We start from the raw sequence: 25,610 nt of genomic DNA, 5'->3' as shown, positions 1-25,610 counted from the left end.
GTTTGAGCAAGCAAGTTGTCTTCACCACATCTAGATGCCTAAATGCATTGAGTTGCAGCCATGTGATTGGCTGATTAGCAATTTGTGTTACAAAGCAATTAAAGCGCTGAGCAAACTGTTGGCACTATATAAATCCTGTATGATAATAATAATTGAACGGGTGTGCCTAATAAAGTGGCTGTGGAGTGTAAACTTATTTTTTTTTATCTGCAGGTAAGCCCTATCAGAATAGGCAGTTTTTTGGTAGTGAACTTAAGTTGGCCATAGATGGATCGAAATTCAACTGGTTCACCAGGTATCGGACAAATTTTGATCTATCTCACGATCGATCCCTCTCGAACAGACTGCTGATACATTTTTGATCGATTATGCAGCCAATTGACTGCAGTGCTGATCAGTGTATTTTGACAGCGGAGGAGTCCACGTTGTCAGAATATAATAGTTTATCAGGGAGGACTCATGCATCCCCCTTGTATGTATGTATGTATGGGACAATCCAGTCAGTTCTGTTCGATCTGGGTGATAAAAAACAAAAACAAAACTGATCAATGTATGGCCAGCTTAAACCTTAAAAATGCATGTTGTTGTGAGTTTATGAATAAAACAACACCGACAAAAAAATAAAGAAATGCTATGAAAGTCCTAGAAATACAGCCCATTTCTCCAGGACAGTAGTTTGTTTCTTCTTTTGACCTACTAGGAACACATGGAATGATAACAATGCATTGTGACTTTTCTGACATTTATGTATATACAGTACAGTGCGTTTATGCCAATACAGGATTTTCCAGTTAATTCTAACGTGTCTTTTTTTTTCAGCATTTCCAAACCTGTGTTGACCAATAGCAGAGGGGAAATCTTTAAAGAGCGTGCTAGGAAGGGGTGTATCAGCAGACCCTCCCCTGTTTGGGTGGGTCTAAGACTTAAATTGCACTGCTGTCAGTTGCAGGCACTGTGTGCTAGCTCCAGATAAAGCCTGCTAACAGCTGTGTTGATCCGTGACTTGGCTTGCAAGTACTGAACCCCCATCCCCCATGAGGACTGGTCTTGGATGTCATACCAAATAAATGGTCTAAATAGGAAACTTGTCCCTGAGCTAAGTAAACACTCCCATCCCTGTGCTGGAGGAAGTGCTTCGTTGCAATCCACGTCTTGCAGGAAGCTCGCCATCCTGTGTGTAATTACACAGGTCCCTAGCATCGCCTTGAAATGCTGCATTTAAGTAAAATCGCAGATTTCAGTGTGGAGCTCTCCCCCAGATCCTATGGGGTGTACACTGCTGGGGAGCTGCTGAGTGGACAAGTGGTGGTGGAGTTGTGCAAAGCCCTGAAGATTTCTGCCCTGGAGGTATGTGCCAGGGGGCTGGCGACTGTCCACTGGCTGGAGACCCGAAGCATTGGCATGAACACTGTCTACAGCGACTTCACTGCCCATGAGACCTATTTACGAAAGAGGCACCACTTGATAAGAGGTAGGAGAAGTCCCAAGCTGGACAGTTGGCTGTCTGTTCTATTTTTTTTGCTACTACTTCTACCTGTCTGTGCACCTTGAACATAGAATGAAAGGCAAAACTTTAGAGCAGCCTTTTCAACACAGGAACCCATGAAATAACTTTCCGGCCTCAGGGAACCCAAGCTAAAAATTACTATATCTTCAACTCATTAATGTAATGGTCAGTGGAAAGAATGCTACTTACACTTGTGCTCATCGAGAACAGCCCCCCCCCCTTTACAGATAGATAAAAAGATCATTGGTGCCAGTGGGAACTTATCTGAGAGGCAGAAATTGCTCAATGACCAAGGAACCCTTAGCAACCTATGGAGGAACTCTAAGGCAGGCCATAGACGGGCCGTTTATCAGCCGAATTTTCGGTCAATAAATGAAAAATCGGTTGGCCCTGTTGCTGCCACCCATGTTCACGAAAAAGAGCCGTTTTTCGTGGATTTTCCAGCATGACTGATAAAACTAAACGAGAAGATCCGCGAAAAATGGCCGACGGGCTGGCCCCACTAACAGCGTGAATATCGGACGATTTTTCATGCGGACGAAAATTTGGCCAATAAACGACCTGTCTATGGCCTGCATTAGGTTCTATGGAACCCTGGTTAAGAAACCCTACTTTAGAGTAAGGAAGGGTTGTAACCCTTGACTTCTGTGCCCCATTGGAGAGATTACCTTTCACTTCCTGTCCCTTAGCCAAAGCAGGAGGTGAGAGTAAATCCCTGCAAAATAAGGAAATCCCTGGTTATTACTAGACCTAGTATATTTGTATTCCTGTTCTGGTGACAACATAGAATTTGAGATATTTTCTTTCAGTTTTGATGATAACATTACAAACAGCGAGGGTGACTCTCTGTAACGGGTTTGCCTGAAAAAGGTTCACTATCATCTTTCATGCTCTCCCACTGAAATCTATGAAACCAAAAAAGTGCCCTAAAGAAACTCATGTACTTTTCTGCAAGCTTCATGAGACATGTAACAAACAACACAATGCTAAGGTGTGAGCAAGCTCATTGAGAATACTGGGATTCTTCATTTTGAGAGTTGTCACGCTTCTGGAATCATGCAATAAAACATTCAGTGCAAATAAGTATTACACCATTAAAAAGGTGATTTTCGGTTTATTGTGTAGAACTGTATCTGTGTTTGTCAGTCAATATGTAGTGTCTGTCACTAATGTTAACAGTAGTTTTTGTTTTTCTGATTCCCCTGTAACACTTTTATTACCTTGTGATCCTACTAGAAAGTTCACTATTATTTCCACTTATTTTAATAGAATAACACTGTTTGTTTAGCAGTGAAATTGTACAGCAGTGTTGTCACCCTGTGGACATCGTAATCCCTGGCCATACATTATGCAAGTTTCAATCCTTCAACCACAGTCATTGTTGATGGGGGAAGCCCTGCCACTGCACTACTGTATTCAGCAGGAGGTTTCCCCACTGTCAGAATATTATTATTATACAGGACTTATATGGCGCCAACAGTTTGCGCCGCGCTTTACAAAATGAAGGTAGACATTACAGTTACAATACAATTTGGTACAAGAGGAAACAGAGGGACCTGATCGTTAAAGCTGACAATCTAGGAGGAAGGGTTGAGTGATACAAAAGGTAATAGCTGTGGGGGGATGAGGTGATGGAGGAAATAAAAGGCAGATTACTAGTTAGAAGGAGGATAGGCTTCTTTTAAAGAAAGAGGTGTTCAGGGATCGTCTAAAGGTGGATAGATTAGGAGATAGCTGGACAGATTGGGGTAGGGCGTTCCATAGGATGGGAGACGCTCAGAAGAAGTCCTGGAGGCGAGCATGGGAGGAGGCGACACTGGAGCTAGAGAGCAGAATGTCTTAGGAGGATCGAAGCGAGTGGTTTGGTTGATATATTGAGACCAGATTGGTGATGTAGCTGGGGGCAGCTGTGGATGGCTTTGTAAATTGTTAGTATTTTGAATTTTATAAGCTGGGCGAGTGGAAGCCAGCAGAGGGATTGACGGAGAGGGGTAGCAGAAAATGAACGGTTGGTAAGGTGGATGAGACTGACAGCAGCATTCAAGATGGACTGGAGGGAGGATAGCCTATGTAAAGGATAGCTAATGAGGAAGGGAGTTGCAGTAGTTGAGGCGAGAGATAACCAGAGAGCAAGTTAGGAGCTTTGTGGTATCATTGGTTAAAATGGGGCATATTCTGGAGATGTTGCGGAGGTTGAGGTGGCATGATTTGGACATCGATTGGATGTGGGCCTGAAAGGATAGTTCAGAGTCCAGGGTTAGCCCTAGCACCCTGGCATGTGGGGATGAGTTGATAGTGGTGCTATTGATCCTGACTGAGAAATCAGGGGAAGAGGCACCTGGGGGAGGAAATATTTTGAGCTCAGTTTTGCATAGATTGAGTTTTAGGAAATGGTGTGACATCCAGTCTATGTCTGTTAGTAAACCGGTGCTAGGTAAGGAAACGGACGGGGTGAGCTGATGAGTAGAGATAGATTTGTGTGTCATCAGCATGGAAATGGTATTGGAAACCATGGGAAGCTGTGAGCTGACCCAAGGAAGAAGTGTAGTTCGAGAATAGGAGAAGTTCAAGGACAGAACCTTGGGGAACCCGACGGTAAGAGTAGTAGAAGAGGAAGTAGAATTATAAGTGACACTGAAGGTGCAGTGAGAGAGGCAAGATTCGAACCAGCGGAGAGTACAGTCATGGAGACCAAGTAAATAGAGTTTTTTGAGGAGGAGGGGGTGGTCAATGGTATCAAAGGCAGCGGAGAGCTCTAAGAGTAAGAGTTTGGAATAGTGACCATTGGTTTTAGCAGTTAGTAAGTCGTTTGTGAGTTTTAGGAGAGCAGTTACTCTGGAGTGTTGTTGGCAAAATCCAGACTGAAGAGAATCGAGAATGTTATTCTCATAAAAGTGGCAGCTCAGCCGGCTGTAGACTATACGTTCAAGGAGTTTGGCAGCAAAAGGGAGTAAGGAGATGGGTTTTAAGTTGCTAAGATTGGTAGGGTCATGTGAGGGGGTGACTAGTGCATGTTTAGAGAGTTGGGGAAGATGCCAGTAGAAAGGGAGAGATTGAAGATATGCGTTAAAGAGTGAAGGATAGAGCCAGAGGGTGACCGTAGTATTTGAGAGGGAACAGGGTCCAGGAGACAGGTGGTTAGGTGGACTTTAGAAAAAAGTTTACCAACCTCCTCTATAGTAGCTGGGTTAAACAAAGGAAGTATGGATTGTGCAGGTGGGCAAGGAGTGTAAGGTGAGGGAGATATCTGTACAATGAAGATCTCCTCACGAATTGTATCAGTCTTCTTTTTGAAGTGATTAACGATCTCCTGGGCAGTGAGTAAGTTAGTGGGTGGAGGTAATGAAGGATGAAGTAGAGCGTTAAAGGTAGAAAAGAGTTGACAGGGATTGCGGGAGAGGGTGTTAATGAGAGTGATAAAATAGGTCCGTTTGGCAGTGTGGAGACAGGGATTGTATTTTTGAACGGCAGATTTATATTGGTCGAAGTCATGCTGGGTCTTTGTCTTACACCATAAACGCTCAAAAGCACGGCTACATTTTTTTGAGGTGTCTGGTGTTGTCTGTTTGCCAGGACTATAGCGGTCGGGGCCTACTTCTGTGTGTAGTGAGGGTAGCCAATGTGTCCAGGGTGGATGACGGTGAACTGTTGTAGACAGAAGTGGCCAGGTTTGGCCAGGATAGGGCTGAGATTTTGTCATATAGACAATCTGTTGCAGAAAAAAGAAGAGAAGGGTTAAGATAGCGAAGGATCCTACGGGTAAGTGTTTGGTAGTTGGAAGACAAGGAGGAGGAAGCCAAGGAGAGAGTGAAGCTAATAAGGGAGTGATCAGTGAGAGGAAAAGGAGAGTTGGTGAGGTTGCAAGGAGTGCATAGGTAGGAGAACACTAGGTCGAGGCAGTTACCATTCGAGTAGAAGCATGTCTCCATTGTTTTAAGTCAAAAGGAGAGGTTAGGCTCAGTAGTTTAGGTGTAGCAGGAGTGTTAAGATTAACAGGGATGTTGAAGTCACCGAGAATGATTGTGGGAACTTCAGATGAGAGAAAGTAAGGCAGCCAAGCAGAGAAGTCATCATGGAAGCTTGATACCAGTCCAGGAGGCCAAAAGATCACAGCAATTCTTAAAGAAACTGGAGAGAACAGACGAATACAGTGAACTTCAAATGAGGAGAGGGAAAGAGAGGAAGGTGAATGAAGGACCTAAAAAGTGCTTTGAGGGGATAGGATTCCAACTACACCTCCTTTCCATACACTAGGCCTGGGAGAGTAAGACCAGCATGGGAGAGTGCAGCAGGAGAGGGAAAGTCTGATTCATGATGCTAGGTTTCCATAATTGCAAGTACGTTAAAGGAGTTTGTGATCAAAAGGTCTGGATAGAGGTGAGTTTGTTGCAGACGAGAGAGCATACCAAAGGGCACAGAAAAGGGGAGGCTGGTTCTAGGAAGAAGAGGAATAGTATCCAGATTGTGTGGATTGCGGCCGCTGTTAGAGGACAGGGGGTGCCAGGTGTGTTGGTCAAAGGAAAAAGATGGCTGCCCAGGATTTAGGGAAATGTTTCCAGATGTTAGGAGAAGCAGAAGGGTGAGAGAGGTAATATGGGAGTATGACTTACAGTGAGGAAGAGAAGTATTTGAACACCCTGCGATTTTGCAAGTTCTCCCACTTAGAAATCATGGAGGGGTCTGAAATTCACATTGTAGGTACATTCCCACTCTGAGAGACAGAATTAAAAAAAAAAAAATTCAGGAAATCACATTGTATGATTTTTTAAAAGAATTTATTTGTCTTGCACTGCTGAACATAAGTATTTGAACACCTAAGAAACCGCAAGAATTCTGGCTCTCAAAGACCTGTTACTGTGCTTTTAAAAAGTCCACCTCTACTCCACTCATTAATCTAACTTAGTAGCACCTGTCTGAGCTCTTTAAAGACACCTGTCCACCCCACAGACCAAAGAGCTGTCAAAAGACACCAGAGACAAAATTGTGGATCTCCACAAGGCTGGAAAGGGCTACGGGGCAATTGCCAAGCAGCTTGGTGAAAATAGATCAACTGTGGGAGCAAATGTTAGAAAATGGCAGAGGCTAAAGACGACTGTCAGTCTCCCTCGGACTGGGGCTCCATGCAAGATCTCACCTCGTGGGGTATCACTGATAAGAAAGGTGAGGAATCAGCCCAGAACTCCAAGGGAGGAGCTGCTCAATGACATGAAGAGAGCTGGGACCACAGTTTCAAAGTTCACTGTTGGTAGAACACTACGCCATCATGGTTTCAAATCGTGCATTGCACAAAAGGTTCCCCTGCTCAAGTCATCACATGTCCAGGTCCGTCTGAAGTTTGCCAATGACTATCTGGATGATCCAGAGGAGGCATGGGAGAAAGTCATGTGGTCCGATGAGACCAAAGTAGAACATTTTGGTCTAAACTTCACTTGTCGTGTTTGGAGGAAAAAGGATGAGTTGCATCCCAAGAACACCATCCCTACTGTGAAGCATGGGGGTGGTAACATCATGCTTTAGGGGTGCTTTTCTGCAAAGGGGACAGGACGACAGCACTGTATTAAGGAGAGGATGAATGGGGCCATTTATTGTGAGATTTTGAGCAACAACCTCCTTCCCTCAGTCAGAGCATTGAAGATGGGTCGTGGCTGGGTCTTCCAACATGACAACGACCTGAAGCACACAGCCAGGATAACCAAGGAGTGGCTCCATAAGAAGCATATCAAGGTTCTGGAGTGGCCAGACCTAAATTCAATAGAACATCTTTGGAGGGAACTGAAACTCTGTGCTGCTCAGCGACAGCCCCAAAACCTGACAGATCTGTGTGGAGGAGTGGGCCAAAATCCCTGTTGCAGTGTGTGCAAACCTGGTCAAGAACTACAGGAAACGTTTGACCTCTGTAATTGCAAACAAAGGCTTCTGTACCAAATATGAACACTGATTTTCTCAGGTGTTCAAATACTTATGTTCAGCAGTGCAAGACAAATTCTTTAAAAATCATACAATGTGATTTCCTTTTTTTTTTTCTTTTTTTTTTAATTCTGTCTCTCAGAGTGGGAATGCACCTACAATGTGAATTTCAGACCCCTACATGATTTCTAAGTGGGAGAACTTGCAAAATCGCAGGGTGTTCAAATACTTCTGTTCCTCACTGTATATGGAGGGACATGTACCAGTGTCCTGAAGGTTTTGTTAGTATGTGGGTTCAGAATTAGCAGGAGTTGGTGAGTACAGTAATAAGGTGAAGACAGGAGTGAGGGTGATTATATACAAGCTGTGTGGTGGAGAAGAGAGTTTGAAGAGAAAGGATACAACTGTGAGAAAGAGGAGTAGGGATTGCACGTTACAGAGTGATAAAATGAAGAAGCAGACTGGGTAAGAGCTGGATGGGGAAATAGGCCACCTATAGTCTGTTTAGTATTTGGAGTTGTCTACTCACTTTGTGCTTTCGTTGAAGTGCAGAGCCAAAGTGCAATGTTCAATACTTAATCCAAGATCAATACTTTATCCATGATGATTATTATTATTAGACAGGATTTATATAGCGTCAACAGTTTGCTCAGCACTTTACAAAATAAAGGGAGATAATACAGCAACAATACAAGAGGGTTAGGAGGGCCCTGCTCCTTGAGCTTACAATCTAAGAGATAACTGCCAATGCTGCCCCTGGCTGTGCCTCCCCTAAGGAAGGCCTAAATTTATACTGAGTTGGGTAGGGGTATTGCCAATTAATCAATTAGTAATGCATAGGAGAGATGCATGGCTAGCAGGACAAACTTCTTGCACCAAAGGAAGACTACAAGAGACAACAAGAGAGCAGGAGGGCAGAGCTGTAAAGATTAGGATCAGCACATAAATTTGGGTTAGACAATAAGAGCAAAATAAACACCACAGTAATATGGACAGAGTTAAAGATTTCTGAGGCAGTAAGAATTACCAATAAGGACATTGATAGTTATGAATCTGCTTCAGTAAGCGGTAGATTTTAAAAGCAGCATAGATTACCATATAGCAGTGCAGGGTGAATTAGCATTCATACATGGCATGGGTGATAGTACAGATGGATATTGCTCGCAGACATTTACCTGTGATGAGCAGAGTTATTCAGATGATGCAAAGCCGATGTGCAATGTTCAATACCTAATCCAAGATCAATACTTTATCCATGAAGATAACTGCCAATGCTACCCCTGGCTGTGCTGCCCCTGGCTGAGAATACAATAATTACTGCTGGCATCTCTAGCCACCTGCAGTGATCGTGTGGAAAAAAAAAACAAAAAAACAGGCAAGCTAGTTGTATTGAAGTTGATCGACAGACTGATTTCACTCCAACTAGCCTGCCCATAGGTCACAATTCACCCGGTTCCTTCTGAACAGGCCAAACGTTGATCTGTCTATGGCAGGCAATCTGTATATGCAGTAAAGCATGCTTGTTATACTCACTGTGGAACCTAAAGGGGTTAATCCTTTGCAATGTGTAAAAAGGCTGTTTCATGGGAAAGTGCATGTGATCAGCACAGGGCCAATCAGCGCAGTCCAGACAAAGGGTCATACAGCCTCCTAGGACAATCGGGGGAGAAAACTCCTCCTACAAGTTTAACCAGTGCTTTGCTGGACACTGATAAGTCACAAGACTGCTCTAACTGCTGATGAGAAACGGTTTATATTTACTAAAATAATTTCATTTCCATGTTGTGTGTTCTGTGGGAGACCAGATATAGTGAATGCAAGGTCCTTGGTTTAGTAACACTTTAAGATTTCCTGCAAGGCTAAACAAGAGAAATTGCGCAATTTTCCATCCATGCTGAATAGCATGCATGGATGACTCTGCAGTGTCGACTATTGTATTCTCACATAGTTACATTGTTAATCTGGTTGAAAAAAAGACACAAGTCCAAATGGTTCAACCAACAGAGACCCTGTGGCTTTCAGAATACCTCAATGGTGCTTGCATTTTGATTGGGTTTGGACAAGAATTCACTGCCCTGCCAACAGGACCACCAATGGAAGTAGTTTCAGTCAATTCAGCTGGAATTGGCCAAAATGTGATCCGTGTATGGCCAGCTTTAGGTGGACATCTAGTTTAGGGGTTTATGCACACAGGCATAATACTGATATCTAGTCCCCATGCACACTGATGGTTAAGCCGATACAGCACTGTTTTTGGGTGCTCGGGAGGTGCAGATGCAGCGTACAGCCAATTAAAATATGTCAGCTGTACACTGTTTTTAGTGCTACTCGCATTTAGGGCCATATGCTTTCAAAAATGTATGCCCTGAATGCGTAATGCCTGTGTCCGGGGAATATGTCCCAAAATTCATACGGCCCTAAATACAAGTACCTCTCAGAACAGATTACAGCTGACTCATTTTGATTTTGACAGATTGCTGGCAGCAGGCTGTATGCTACACCTGTGCCTTCTGGGATTTTACACTGTACATGCGTACCTCGGTTTACAAATGTAATGTGTTCTGCGCAACTTTTTGTATTGCGAAAAATTCATAAACCGAAACATGGTTTGCCATAGGAATGCATTGAAAACCAATTAATCCGTTCCGGAGGGCAGAAAAAAGTTAAAAAAAAACTCTTTATGAAGTGCACTTTAAAGGCATAAATACTGTACAGGGACATAATAAAAACAAATTGTAAATGCATTGAAAATCAATTAATCCGTTCGTATTGCAAAAATTATTATTTTCAATGGATTTTTATTCGTAAACAGAAAATTATGTTAACCGAGGCATCCGTAAACTGAGGTACGCCTGTACTAGCTTAACCACCCAAGTGCATGAGACCTAAACCATATGAATAAAAGCTGACTGTTGCAAGCTCCCCTGCCAGTGTTATGATTTGGTCACTTAGACAGCTTGGTTTGCAAAGGACATGAGTGCATTGCTGCCCTGCAGCACAAGTGTGCTAGGAAAGTGCACTGGTGTGCCATTTAGAATGAATCGCAGGGCACCATGCAGGCAGTTCAATGGTGTGAATAGGCCCTCAGGCTGGGTTCACATTGCTGTGTTGCAGTAACACACAAGAGGGTGTTGGTAGCCTGCAGTGCCATTCATTCGTAATGGCAGCCAGTGCACCTTGCTAAAAGATGTGCATTGCAATGTGCTGCAACGCACTACCATATGTTATGGTGCACTGCATTGCAAAAGAAAAGTGCTTATACCTCCCTTTTTCTTTTTTTTTTTTTTTCCAAATGAATGGGCTGCCTTTAAGCAATGAGATGTAACATGAGACATTGTGCAAGAATGCACTGTTTGAACCCAGATATAAAATGATTCTAAAGCCTTTACATTTTTTACCCTATTTTATTCTCTACATTAAGGTTGAAAACCTTCTGTGATCAGGATCTCCCCCCAACCTCCCTAAATTTGTCTCTGAGCCTGTTCTCAATCCATTGCTGTGCCTGGGGTCAGCGGCTCTCTCCACCCTTTGCCTCCTCACAGGATAGCAAAGCAGCCATTGGCTTCTGCTGCTGTCAATCACATCTTGTGAGGAGGGGGCAGGGATGAGTCACACTGTGTGTTTCTATGGATACAGGCAGCATGGTGCAGGAGCAGTCCCGCATGAGTACCATTATAGCAAGTGGCTTGCTATGGGGGCATTCGCCAAAGAGGAGGATCCAGAAGTGCCAGCGGGGGACGCCAGATGTAAAGTTTCAGTGCTTCTCTTTGCAAAACCATTGCATAGAGCAGGTAATTATGACATGTTGTTGTTTGTGGTTTGTTTTTTTGTTTTTTTTTTTAAAGCAAAGTTTTGAATCCCTTTTTTTAATAAGATCACTGTGCAGTAACTTGAGGCAATACATAAGAAATCGGTGTTATGCTGTGTATTGGGCTATTGATCACTAAAGCTGATCTTTATTCTATATGGGTAATGGTACTTTTCTCTTCTTTGTAGCATACTATTGAGATACTCTCTTGTATTGAACTGAATCGTTGCTGTACTGTCTCTCTTTATATTGTAAAGGGCTGAGTAAACGGTTAGCGATATATAAATCCTGTGTAACAATAATAATAATTTACCCTAATTTGGAGATTCTTCCTTTAACCTTCTGTTGCATCTTCAAGACATGAAGCGAAATCTCCCAAAATTGTATGCAATTTAAAACCTCTGTTTTTAATCTGAGTAGTTGAACAGATTAATTAGCTTTTTGTTTGCTGTTTTGTAAGTGTGTCAGAGACTCTCTTTTGTACTGTTTAATATATTGCCCTGCCCATGTGTACCCTTCCCTTTTTGCTAGTTTCAAATTGGTGGCCATATTTTCTTTTTAGGTCCCAAATGCTGTCTGTGTCCCCACTAGAGAGATTCAATCTCTTTGTCCTGTTGACCTGTGTTACTGGAGTTGAAAGTGAGGGGAAAATGTGTGTTAACAGATCAAGAATAGAAGGTAAATCTTCCATTGGGGACATTTGTTCAAGTGTGGTGATTTCTCTCTCTTTGGAGAGATTTACACTCACATCCTGTGTTATCTACAGAGAAAAAAAACTTGATAAGTTTTAATTATTCTCCATTTTGTCTGATATTTATTTTAAAAGTTTTCGCTTTAGATAGATACTGTCTCTTCCAGCAACAAAATCTTGCAAACTTTTTATTAGAATGTATGCTGAGATGCACATACACAGCTCAGTGTTCATTGTTAGCATGCTCTTGTGCTGGGATCAGTTATTTTCTGCAAACATTTTAGCTAAGATCTGATTGCTCCTTGTGTGGCCAAAATTGACTGGTACTATGAAGTTCTTTGTTTTTTTCATTTATCTCTTTAATAAAAAAGGTATAAGGAAACTCACAAACAAGGTGTCCAACAGACACCAGCTTCAATCGCAAAAAAGGGTTGAGATACAGTTAACGCTCACCGCAGATCTCTCCCATACAGCACAGACCAGCAAGGCTCTCTAACGTCCACATCAAGTAGGCTACGCCCAACCGGTTTCATCACACCAACATCATCAAGGGGCGGTACGTCATCAAGGGGAAGAGATAAATGAAAAAGTATTGCATCATTATGTTCTCTTTTTTGTCCCTGAGTGTACTGCATGCTCTCATGGAGGTATGAGAAAGAGTGGAGAAGTTCATCATAAGAGCTTGGGCTGCAAAGTTGTTTGGCTGTGATTATTATTATCTGGAAGTATCTGAAACATCACCATATCTATTTGGACATCGGGTTCATTGCTCCCAGAGCAGAAGCGCTGTTGCTGGTTTATTATCTGACCAGCCATTAGCTCTGGTGAGTTCATTTAATCTCCTTTTGGTGGTGGATTTCTCACAATTGGTTCAAGTCACTGAAGATATGTATATTTTTTTGGACACTAATTTATGTTTGGACACTATAATTTATTTAAAACACTAATGTTTTTTGGATGATGATATACACTTTTGTATAAGTTTGTTATTAGTGCATACCTTTTAATTTGGATTATTGTTGCCAAAATTTATTTTGGGTGGGATATGCTGCTGACACTTTGGTGTTTTTTGTAAGTGGCGCTTTTTTCTTTTTTAATTTGGTATTGTGCTGAACTTTAACCTTCTAGTATCCAAAGTTTTTTGTTAGTATTTTAAGAAAAACACACAGTGCTAAACTATTATTATTATTATTATTATACAGGATTTATATAGCGCCAACAGTTTGCTCAGCGCTTTACAATACAGCAACAATACAGTTCAATACAAGAGGATAGGAGGGCCCTGCTCCTTGGGGCTTACAATCTACTCTGTTCATAGACAAAATAGTTTGGCCAGCATTGCAAGTTTTATTACCTTGAGCAGTCTTTATGACTAGCATGACTAGTTGAGATGGCCGGCACTTTAATATGCCAGGGCCACGACAGATGCCAAACTATGAAGTCTTTAGACTCTGTTCATTGCAAGGCTCTGTGAGTTAGAGCTCATGTACACGGGGCATTTGGAAAACTCTTCTGGACGATGGAAACTGACTGCTGGAAAACGTAGGTTAAAAAACGTCAGTTTAGCCACGTTTAGAAGCGTTTTTAAGAGATAACTTCAGGAGACCTTCCCAAATGCTGAGAATGCACTGAAAAACAGTAAATAACTATTTCAGACATTTTGAGAGAAATAGAGAGAGCAGAAGCAGAGAGAGCAGTATGTGTTGAGATTAGCTGTCTTTTCTGGTTGTATTCACTATGGATCCCATCATGAGCATAATGCAGCACGTTCTACCATTTTTTCTTTCACACGAAACCTGGAACTGACTGTGCTGGTGTACCAGGTGTACCGCTTTGTATGCATTTCTGATGATGAAAAAAGCCTCTGCACAGCATATGGATATGGAACAGTTAAAAAAACGCTTCTAAACACGGTTAACCACATTTACAAGCGTTTACGAGAGTTAAAATCTACTCCTGAATGCAAGTTTGGTGCATTAAAAAAATACTGTAAACTCAACTGCCTGTAAATGGCAATGTGTACTTGGACACATAGGAAAACATAAAGGAGAGTTCAAGGGCTGCTGAAAAAAACGCTTAGCAGCTGCAGTGTACATGAGCTCTTAGACACATTTCTGCTGTTTAGAAGAGGAGCAGGAAGAATAAGTCTGCATGTCCCCCCTTTGGCTCTAGAGGTAGCTAGAAAACAGGGACATTTATGCTAGGCTTTTTCTGTGACTCTTTAGATCTCCTCTGTGATATGCCTAAGGATTGCAGGAAAAGAAAGAATGGACACTTCCTCGTTCATCAGAACAATATGAAAAAAATGGGAAGGAGACTCGTATAAAACGGTCTCTCTCAACCTGAACCTATTCAGCGTCTACTGAATAGACACTGAAGAATGCAAAAACCAGATCAGAAAAAACTACTAGGACTTTTAGGGAACCATGCCAACAACCATAAAATTTTTATTTTTTTTATATTTTTGTTACACAATATTAAAAAGCATGATTGTAGTACAAAAACCTGAGCATATAAAAGATCCCTAAAAACATGTACATATTATGCCACTAAGAAAATTATGCTGGGTGTAAATCGGGGGCGGACTGACCATTTGGAAACTCGGGCACTGCTCGAGGTCAGTAGGGGGCCCTGTGAGATGCCCCTGGTACCTTTTTCATAGGCTTTTTTGAGTTTAGGCAAGGACACAGGGGCCCAATGATCCCCTATTGCCCGTGGGCCCCATGAGTTGTCAGTCCGCCCCTGGTGTAAATAGCTCCACAGTTGCATGATATGCCAGTAAATATCTCCGATGCATTTCACAGGGCAAAGCCTGCTTCCTCATAGAGATCTGGCATATATCTAGGATCACAATCAAAATCATAATGAACATCAATAAAGCAGAAACACAAAAACCACATTATGGATTTAATAGTGGTGCACTATGCATCTACATGATACAAGAAGATAGTACCTGTTTATTCAAAATTCGCAGAAATGGAGAACCACAATAACCACTTGGAAGGAGGACTAAAGTGTTCAATAAATTTGAAAATATATGGTATGTGGATAGAATAGATATAAATCCTAAGAAAATAAATTAATCAGACTTTTGTGTTGCCTAGGGCAGCACAAAACCTAAATCCACCACTGCCCTTACTCCCCTCGTTCATCAGAACTTAAAGTGAACCCATCCTGTGCCCATGTCCATATCCGTAATGTGGCAATGAGTTTTGTGCACATTGGCCCTCTGCACGTTTCCGGCTCTGTTGTTATTGGCTGACTAGAGGACAGAAGTGCCATTATTTCTGTCAGCTATAAGCCCCGGTTCACACTGTGACATTGCATGTGATTCGCACAGAAATCGCACTGAATTTCCGTGCAAATCACATGTGATTCTGCGCAGTGCGACTTGAGCCCATCAATGTATATGGCTAAAATCTCACTGCATCCGCATGAAAATGTGCACCTTTTTTTGCAGCATTGGAAGCAGATTGCATGGGTGTTCATTCCCATGCGATCTGATTCAGGCAAATGCATTGGATTCTGCAATTTTGCTTTTGGGGTGTTAACTTTTAATTGACACCCGCAGCAGATCGCATGAACACAGTATGGTTGCTATGCGCTTCGATGCAGGGTGGGAAATGCAGCGATTCCTGTGCGTTTTCCATATCACATCAGTGTAAACCGAGCCTAAGTGGGAAGCTGGCACTGGGGAGAAGTAAAGTGCTGGGAGGAGTTGCAGGGTTTTTGCTCTTGTCCTTTCACCCAATGCTGGTTGTCATATTAGTGGTAATTCACAGGATTCTAGTGCCTGTGGGGCCTTGAGAAAGCCTCTGGGTCTCATGCTATTGTACCATTCACCTTTTGCTACACCCTGTGCACTCTGCTGTTGGGTCACTGTGTACTGCTGCTCCCCTGGACTTCGCCTGAGCCAGAACCCTGAGACAGGTGAGCACTGCCAGAGTCATTCATGGTTTTCTCAGTCCTTCTAGTCTGATTGAATGGGTTCTTATTATTGGTAAGGGTAAACTGCACACAAGATTTGGTTCCACCGCAAGCTTTTTTTATGTTTGGAAGTAAAAGAGGTAGTCTGTGACTACATCAGAAAGACAAATACAACCCTCCTGTATATATGAATAAAAGGCCTTTGAAAACGAGCGTGCTGCTCGAAACATGTCAGGGGATCCACCCAATTGACGCCTTTTACCACCAGGGAACCACTAGCCACCAGGTAGCCTGGGAATCCGACCTGGATGTTTTTATGCTTATGTGAGTTCCTTCTTTTTCTGTTTGTTTTGCACTACTTTGAATAAACGTACTTCACTTCTGGTACCTTCTTGCCTCCTGGCACGTTTATGATGAGCTTTGCAAGGTGGTGTTCTGGAGTGAAGGGCCATTAGATACCTGGACAACGTTGGACCTGCTGGTGAGTCTGAGGGGACCTTCGAGAGTGTGTGTACCATCATCCCTGAGTGTCCACTATGGTGACCAGATGCTGCTCATGCTGCTGACCAGACCTTGATGTCCACCTTATGATGATTTACATACAATGCCAAAATTGTATGTCTATGTGGTAAGCGCATAACCACACTATATCTTTTTCCATTTTATCAAGTTGGATTTGAAGCACATTGGGATTGCATCCAATACCTGATATACTATATGAACATTTTTATGTCTATTTGACCTTATACTACTATATGAACATTTTTATGTCTATTTGACCTTATACCTCTATAATAGAAGTGTTATGTATTAACTTATTATGTATGGTGATACTTTTTTTGATTGATTTATATACTCTCTAGCGCTACGATTCAAGGTGTTGAGGATTGCCTTGTATGTTAGCTGCTCATTCTTTCTGATTGCACTCACTTACCTTACCCCTTACATATACAGGTGTACCTCAGGTTACAAATTTAATGCGTTCTGCAGGACTTTTCATATTGCAAAAAATTCATAAACCAAAACGCAGTTTCCCATAGGAATGCATTGAAAACTAATGAATCCGTTCCGAATGTCAGAAAAAAGTAAAAAAAAAAAGTCTTATCTGTTCAAAACTCTTTAAAAAGTGCACTTTAAAGGCATAGTACTGTACAGGGACATGATTAAAAAAAATTTGTAAATGCAATGAACCAATTAATACGTTCGTATTGCGAAAAAATTTGTAAACCGCGCAATTATTTTCAATGGATTTTTATTCGTAAAACAAAAATTATATTAACTGAGGTAGGCCTGTAATATGAGGTCAAACCTAAACACTTTCAATTTGTATGTAACACTGTTCAACAGGTAAAAAGTTTTGGGCATAAAATTAGCTAATCTTACATAATTTTGGGGTGCTGAAAACGAAAATGACCCTAAAAAATGTTGATTGGCTCTAGTTTCCATGATATATTCACCCATCTAATGACGTAAGCCATTCAAAATTATGATGCAACTTCAGCTGCATATTGCGCAATTGATACTGGTGACCAATAGAAAATTGCATGTATACTGAGATGATGCAATATTAGCCTTTAATTGCATCACTTCACTGCATAAAAGCTGCAGTATCTGTAGCTGATTGTAGTTCGACAGCGTCTTTACATTTCGTTTTATGCTTATATAGGCTACTCAGTAATGCCTCGAACTTGTGTGAATAAAGCAGATAATTTCTGCTATATCTGCGGTGAAATAAATTTTATCTCACAAAAAAGGAGGATAACAGGAATGATTAAGAAAGCCTACAACTTGTATTTTGGCTGCAAGATAGGAGACCAGGACAAGAGCTGGGCACCACATATATGCTGCAATTCTTGTGGGACGGCACTGGAGCAATGGTTGAATGGAAAAAAGGCATCTATGCCTTTCGCTGTGCCAATGATTTGGAGAGAGCCAACAGATCATGTTAGTAATTGTTACTTTTGTATGGTGCCTCCAACAAAAGGGCTAAATAAGAAGAAAAAGTTATCTGTGCACTATCCAAATATTCCATCGGCAATACGTCCAGTTCCTCATGGAGAGGGGCTACCAATTCCTAAAGCACCAGAATCCTTCATGGTTGAGTCAAGTGAGGAAGAACCTGAAGCGTGTAGTCATCAACCGTCAACCTCACATGACCCAGACTTTCTTCCATCCACACCCACTGAACCACACCTCATTACACAAGTGGAATTGAGCGATCTTATCAGAGACCTGGATCTTCCGAAGAACAAGGCAGAGCTTTTGGGGTCAAGACTACAACAGTGGAATCTCCTAGCAAGTGATGTTCGTACGTCTTTCTACCATCATCGTCAGAAAGATCTGATCCCATTCTTCGTCCAGGAAGGTGATATTGCTGTATGTAACAATGTTCATGGTTTAATCTCAGCCATCGGCGTATGCTATGATCCCGATGAGTGGAGGCTGTTCATTGATGCTTCAAAGGTGAGTCTTAAAGCTGTTTTGCTCCATAATGGCAATCAGCTGCCGTCAGTTCCAGTTGCTTACGCAGTTTCAATGAAAGAAACGTATGAAAACTTGAAAGAGCTTTTAAGGTACATCAACTATGATGAACATCAATGGTCGATTTGTGGTGACCTGAAGGTGATTGCTATCCTACTTGGACTTCAAGGTGGATATACTAAGTACTGCTGCTTCCTCTGTGAGTGGGACAGTCGTGCGAGAGAAATGCACTATGCCAAAAGAGACTGGCCATTACGCCAGTCATTGCAGCCTGGAGAAAAAAATGTTAACTATCCAGCACTTGTAGACAGCAATAAGATCTTATTACCTCCATTACACATCAAGTTGGGATTAATGAAAAACTTTGTTAAGGCAATGGACAAGAATAAAGCAGGTTTCAAGTACCTGATTAGCAAATTTCCAGCACTTAGTGCTGCAAAAATAAATGAAGGAGTCTTTGTTGGGCCACAGATTCGTAAACTTATTCATGATGATGAGTTTCTTTCTCTGTTGCGTGGAAAGGAAAAGGCTGCCTGGACAGCATTTGTATCAGTGACATCAAATTTTCTTGGAAACAATAAAACACCAGATTACAAGAAAGTGGTAGAAAAACTCATCCAGACTTACAGAAATCTGGGTTGCAACATGTCTCTAAAAATTCATTTTCTACATTCGCATCTGGATTTTTTCCCACCAAACTGTGGAGCAGTGAGTGATGAACACGGAGAGCGCTTCCATCAAGACATTGCAGCTATGGAAAGAAGATATCAAGGTAAATGGAGCCCATCAATGCTTGCTGACTATTGCTGGACAGTTGTAAGAGATAGCCCTTTCCTCAAATACAAGAGAAAAGCCAAGAGAAGCAAAACCGACACAAACTGAAGACAAAACTAGTGAGAATCCTAAGTATTAAAATGATTCAACTTAGCTTATGGCTATAATTTTTCTTGGTAATCCTATGCAATATATTATGCCATTTAGGCTTTGTTATGTAGTCAATATCACTTGCTTTATATTTGTGGAAAGACATCTATCTATATAATTATTGTGCATTATGTAGTCATTACGCCTATAGTAGAAAACTTTCCGTTTACAGAAAAACTAGAGCCAATTGACAAATTTCATTGTTATATTTGAACTCAGAATGTGAAATTCATTAAGAAATGGATCCTTTTGTTTCCAAAACTGGCAAAAAATAAAAATTTGTTGAACAGTGTAATCAGGCAGGCCCTTGCACTATATAGTTGATGGTAAATCTAAAGGAAATTGAACAAGAAACTGTATAATGTATGGCCAGCTTATGGCTTCATGCATACTGGCTTAATAAAACTCTGCCCCTAGAGGAGTGTTTTGCCTGTAGAAGTAATTGTTATCCTATGTGTCCATGCACATTAGGTAGTCTACAGGCGTTTTTTTACGCTCACTGTTTAGAGGCAGAAAAAACCCTTTTCGGTTTTGTGTTTTTTGAAAGCGCTAAATGCTCCTAAACACTAGTACAAAAACGCACAATTATTTTTTTTTTTCTGCCAAAGCTAGTGTGCATGGAGCCTCTATCGGCATTAAGCCTCTCTCCGTGTTTTTATACATCACCGCTCCATACAGTGATTATACAAAGATACAATGATGCATATTATTACATTTGTATCTTTCTGTTCATTCATCTGCAGATCAAAGGAAGAACTTAGATCTGCAAATGATGAATATTTTATGCGAGTATTCTTAAAAATAGATTTATTGGAAAGAATATGTAGGTAGCACACTTGATCCGACATGCAGCTGAAATGGAGAGGAGGATTGTTTACCAAGGAAAAGACATCTGAAATGGACATTGTTTGTCCATTTTTATTACAGATTTTTCCATTCAACATGTACACATTGCAGGAATATTTAGAAAGCATTGGGGTATGTTGAAAATCAGCCCTGTATTGCGTAACTATGCATCCACATGGTTGTTTTTAGTTTTGTGTAATAGATTTTTTAATAAAATATACTGCACTATATACCTTTTTTAGCTTGGCTCTGTGGTGTGAGCTCTTTTCCATCTAGGACTTCTGAATGGTGACCAGGGATTGGAACACTGAAGTTAATGCTTGTAATTACTATGCTGGCTATGATACATGCACTTTTTTTCTAGCCCTCTGGTGAGTGCATATGAGTGGAGGAGTGCACATGGCTGGTGATAGGGGGAAGAAGTTCTTTGGTCCTCCCTTTTTTTTTTTTTTTTTTTTCTTGCATTGTTTTGGACACTATAAATTTTGGATATATACTTTTATGAATTGGATATATCTATTTTTTATCACTGTTTGACTTGTATTTGTAATATGAGTTTATTTATATGGCTTGATGTTTCATTTGGGTATTGACTATAGCAATTGGGAGGTATTCTTATTATTGATTCTTCACATATAAGGCAATTTTATATTTCTTTTTAGTGTTATTTAGCACTTCACTATTTTTCTTTTTGTAAAATGTCAAAGCGACCTGACAAGTTTAAAAAAGAAAGTGTTGTGCTTTTAAAAAAATAAATGCTCCTTGCAAGGGCGCACTCATGGGGCCCCAGGGCAATAGGGGATCATGGAGCCCCTGTGTCCTTGCCCAAACTCAAAAAAGCCTATGAAAAAGGTACTAGGGGCATCTCATGGGGCCCCCTACTGACCCCGGGCCCTCGGGCAGTGCCCGAGTTTCCAAATGGTCAGTTCGCCTGTCAGGGACTGCGGGTCTCGCCGCAGCGCACAAGTCTGTACATGCGCAGATTGCCTAGGTTCACTAATGTGCAGGCACTGGGACCTGGGCGTCCGTGGCGGCAATTACGGCCACACATGCGCACTCACGCAGGCGTGCGCCTGGCACCGATGACGGTGCAGGGCGCACTATTTAACCTGGCCAGGCGGTGATCAGGTTGCCGCAAAGTCTAGTTCCTGTTCCTGTGTTTCTGAAGTACGTTCCTGTTGCCGATCCTGCTTATCCGGAATTGTGTTGACCTTCTCCTGCTCTGACCCCCGGCTCGTCCCTGACTGCTCTTCTGCCTGTTGTTATATTATTACTGGACCTCCCGTTACTGAACCTTGGCTCGTGACCTGGCTACTCTCTGTCTTCTGCTTAGTACCTACCTGCCTCCACTGTTACCGACCCGGCTAGTCTGACTAAGCTCACCCCTGACTGTCATCCATCCATCCCGCTCGGGACCTGGACTTGTCAGCCTCTTCACTTCAGGCTCACCCCTGGCACATACCCTCAGCAGGGACCCCTCTACCACAGCTGGGTGCATTCAGGGGTCGTGACCTGGTTTCAGTCTTGCACCAAGTCCATCCCCACTCTCAGGGGCTCTGGTGAAGAGGCAGACTGGGACTTAGACTCCGCGTCCTGGGGAATCCCGTTCTGTGGATCACTAGACATCCCGCTGGGTGGTGTCTGACACCGCCCCTGGCTCCTTGCTTTTAACACCTTTTTAATCTTTGGTTTACTTTAATCAGTTCTAATTAATTCCTTAGACCTCTTTCACACTGGTGGACCAATCGGACTGTCTGGTTTCCAGGTGGATCCAATCAGACCATCTATTGCCCTCTATGAATTGGCAGATGTGAACGGACATGTGTCCATTTACTCCTGACCGCCCATAGAGGACAGCGGACTGTGTCTGTGACCGCTCTGCATAAGCGGCCTGTCATCCGCCTGTTCACTGGGGATCAGTGGACAGATACACCTCTGAACAGATGGATCCGCTGATGGAGTCTGCCAGTGTGAAAGTCTTCTTCTCTCCAACTATTTTCCTGTTGCTTTTTCTTTGTTTTTATTTTATTAACTAATAATATTTAAACTTTGTTTTGTTAATGTCTTTACACATTTGACATAGATTTACACATTACCCATTTAAAAAAGAGACAATTAAAAAAAAAACCCTTTATTTCATTTGTAAATAACTTTGCAATGCTTTGTACAAGAATCATAATTTTAGTGTGAGTTTAAACCGGAAAATTACATAATAAAATGTGCATTTTATGTGCACTAACACTATTCATTTTTAAACACTATTAAAAAACAAAAAAAAGTGCCTATTGTCCAAGAATTGTGGGGGGAAAAAAAATCATCGTTGCAAGACAATATCCTGAAAAGAAAGCATTGTATGTCCTTTTAAGGGTTCTTTCACATGGAGTGGACCTGTTTAGCGGATCCGATTTCTCTCTGCTGATCCCCGCTGCACTGTGTCTGCTCTGCTGCTGCAGAGTGGACAGAGCAGCTCGCTTTCCTCAATTGGCGGTCGGATGAAAACGGACCGCCTGTCTGTTTTCAAGTGACCCAATGTGACAGACGGAAGGGGAATTGGATCCCCATCCGTCCCTTTGTAGCGGATCGGATGTCGGCCGGTGTAAACGGACACAAGTCCATTTACAACTGCCGCTCCATAGAGAAGAATAGAGGTTCCGATTGGGTCTGCCTGAAAAACAGGCAGGCGGACCCAATCGGAACGTCTGTGTGAAAGAGTCCTAAATGTATTGCCTTTTATATTTAGTGATGACAAAGTTATTGCCAAACAAACAGGTCTTCAGCAGGATATTAAAAATTGCTCTGGTCAATAGGGGGTGAACAGGTGTGAGAAGCGAAGTGGTTAAATCCATTGCTACTTTTCTTTTGATTTAGGCTACCTTCACACTGAGAAGTTTTTGAAGCACTTTTGCTTTAAAAAAAGCACCTGAAAAGCTAAAAAAAAATGCTTTCCTATGTATGTGAATGTATACCTATGTATGTTTTCACACTGAGGCGTTGCGCTTGTGATGCGGTGTAAAAACTCCTCTTGCAGCATTCTTGGGACATGTTTGGGGAGTTAAAAAAAATTCCATTGAAATCAATGGAAAACGCCTGAAAAGCACCTCTGAGAAGCGTTTTTGGTGCAGTTTTTAAGTCACGTGTCCTTTAAAAATGCTCAAAGTGCAGTAAAAACGCCTATGCGTTTTAGCTGTGTTTTTGCAGCAGATCACTGTGAAAGTAGCCTAAGGCTACTTTCACACTGATCAAACGCAAAAACGCATAGGCGTTTTTACTGCGCTTTTGCCGCAGTAAAAGATACATAACTTAAAAACTGCACCAAAAATGCTTCTCAGAGTCATTTTTGAGACAAGGCGCTTTTCAGGTGTTTTCCATTGATTTCAATGGGAAGAGGCGTTTTTGGGGCTTTTTTTTTTTTTTTTTAACTCCCCAAACATGCCCCAAAGATGCTGCAAGCAGGAGTTTTTACACCGCACCGCAAGCTCAACACCTCATTGTGAAAACATACATTGATATACCTCACCGACAACAACCTCCTTGATCCCCTACACTCCACAGAAACTGCCCTACTCAAACTCACCAACGACCTGCTAACCACCAAAGCTAATGGCCACTATTCAGTGCTCCTACTCCTCGACCTCTCCGCGGCTTTCGACACGATTGACCACCCCTTCCTCCTCAAACAATACATTCTCTTGGCCTCAGAGACTCCGCTCTCTCCTGGCTCTCTTCCTATCTATCACAGCGCTCCTTCAGTGTTACCTATAACGCTACCATCTCCCCCTCTCTGTTGGGGTCCCTCAAGGTTCTGTCCTAGGGCCCCTTCTCTTCTCCATCTACACCTCCTCCCTTGGCCAACTGATACTTTCACAGCTTCAACTACCATCTCTATGCCGATGACACACAAATTTATCTCTCTACCCCTCACCTCACCCCCTCAGTCTCCGCCCGAATCATTAGCCTACTGAACGACATCGGATTGGATGTCACTCCACTTCCTCAAAGTAAACCTTTCCAAAACCGAGCTCCTAGTTTTCCCCTCAGATCACGCTCCCCCCCCCCGACTTCTCCATCACGTCCAACAACGCCACCATCACGTCCCACCCCACAAGCCAGAGTACTAGATGTCATCTTAGACTCCAACCCCAGGTCCAATCACTGACAAACTCATGTAGACTCCACCTCCGCAACATCTCCAAAATACGTCCATTCCTAACCTCGGAAACTACTAAGCAACTCATTCACTCCCTTAACATATCACGACTCGACTACTGTAACTCCCTCCTCCCCGGCTTACCTCACCACAGGCTATCCCTGCTTCAGTCTATCCTGAATACTGCGGCCTGACTCATCCACCTTACTAACCGCTCCGTATCCGCCACCCCCCTCTGCCAATCCCTCCACTGGCTTCCGATTGCCCAACGGATAAAATTCAAAATGCTAACATTGATGTACAAAGCTGTTCATAATACTGCCCCAATCTACATCACCAACCTGATATCCAAATACCACCCTAAACATACTCTCCACTCCTCACAAGACCTCCTACTCGCTGGTTCCCTGGTCTCCTCCTCCCATGCCCGTCTCCAGGACTTCTCCAGGGCTTCCCCCATCCTCTGGAACTCCCTACCCCAATCCATTAGTCTATCACCTACCCTCCTCTCCTTTAGACGCACCCTGAAGACCCATCTCTTCAGGGAAGCCTACCCTGCCCTCAGCTAATTGCCGATCTCCTCCACTCTTCCTACCACTCCATCCCCCACAGCTATTTCCTCCTGTACAACTATCCCCTCTCTCCTAGATTGTAGCTCCAAGGGCAGGGCCCTCGAACCCCTCGTGTATCGAATTGTATTGTTACTGTACTGTCTCCCATTGTAATGTACAGCGCTGAGCAAACCGTTGGTGCTATATAAATACTGTATAATAATATACATTCACATAAATAGGGAAGCATCTTTCTTGAGCTTTTCAAGCACTTTTTGTAACGCCAAAACACTTCAAAACTCTTCAGTGGGAAAGCAGCCTAAGTGTAAAAATATCCAATGCAGTAGTCTTTAAAAAAAAAAAAAAAAAGGATGAAAAGTTTAGTGGTTATGATATTAAACACGTTCTAAAGAAAAAAAAAAAAACCTTGTGGCAACAGTTACAAGAACAATGTCCAATTATGCTGAGATTGTTGACTACAGTAGGCTGTATATGTACTCCTGTCTATCACAGGGTGGCACAGTGGTATAGACATCTGTGACGCACATTTTGTTTCTTAACCGCAACATAAACAGAAGACTTTCAGTGTGTGCTTCATTGCACAGTACAGTGTTATCAAACTCCCCCAGACAGCTGCAAGTAATCTGACAGTTGTTTACAAGATTACACCACAAAGTCAAATCTTAATGCTGCTGTAAATGCAGAACTCGATTGAATAACGGGACCATTTAAATACCTAGAAAGCTTACTGTATTTTCCGGCGTATAAGACGACTGGGCGTATAAGACGACCCCCTACTTTTCCTGTTAAAATGTAGTGTT

General features: G+C 42.3%; 1 protein-coding gene across 1 annotated transcript in view; it reads left to right on the top strand.

Moving 5' to 3' along the window:
- The first annotated feature begins 1,003 nt into the window (after nt 1–1,003).
- ARRDC2 (arrestin domain containing 2) overlaps nt 1,004–25,610 on the top strand; it is a 106,411-nt gene continuing 81,804 nt past the window's right edge. Inside the window, exon 1 of the mRNA XM_089668750.1 lies at nt 1,004–1,471. Within this exon, the coding sequence (XP_089524876.1) occupies nt 1,210–1,471 (262 nt within the window). The 5' untranslated portion in view covers nt 1,004–1,209. The remainder of the gene's footprint in view (nt 1,472–25,610) is intronic.

Source organism: Staurois parvus, unplaced genomic scaffold (assembly GCF_062004578.1).
Source record: "Staurois parvus isolate SC_StPar_1 unplaced genomic scaffold, SC_StPar_1.0 ptg000062l, whole genome shotgun sequence".
Lineage (NCBI taxonomy): Eukaryota > Metazoa > Chordata > Amphibia > Anura > Ranidae > Staurois > Staurois parvus.
This window is presented reverse-complemented; position numbering and strand designations above follow the sequence as displayed.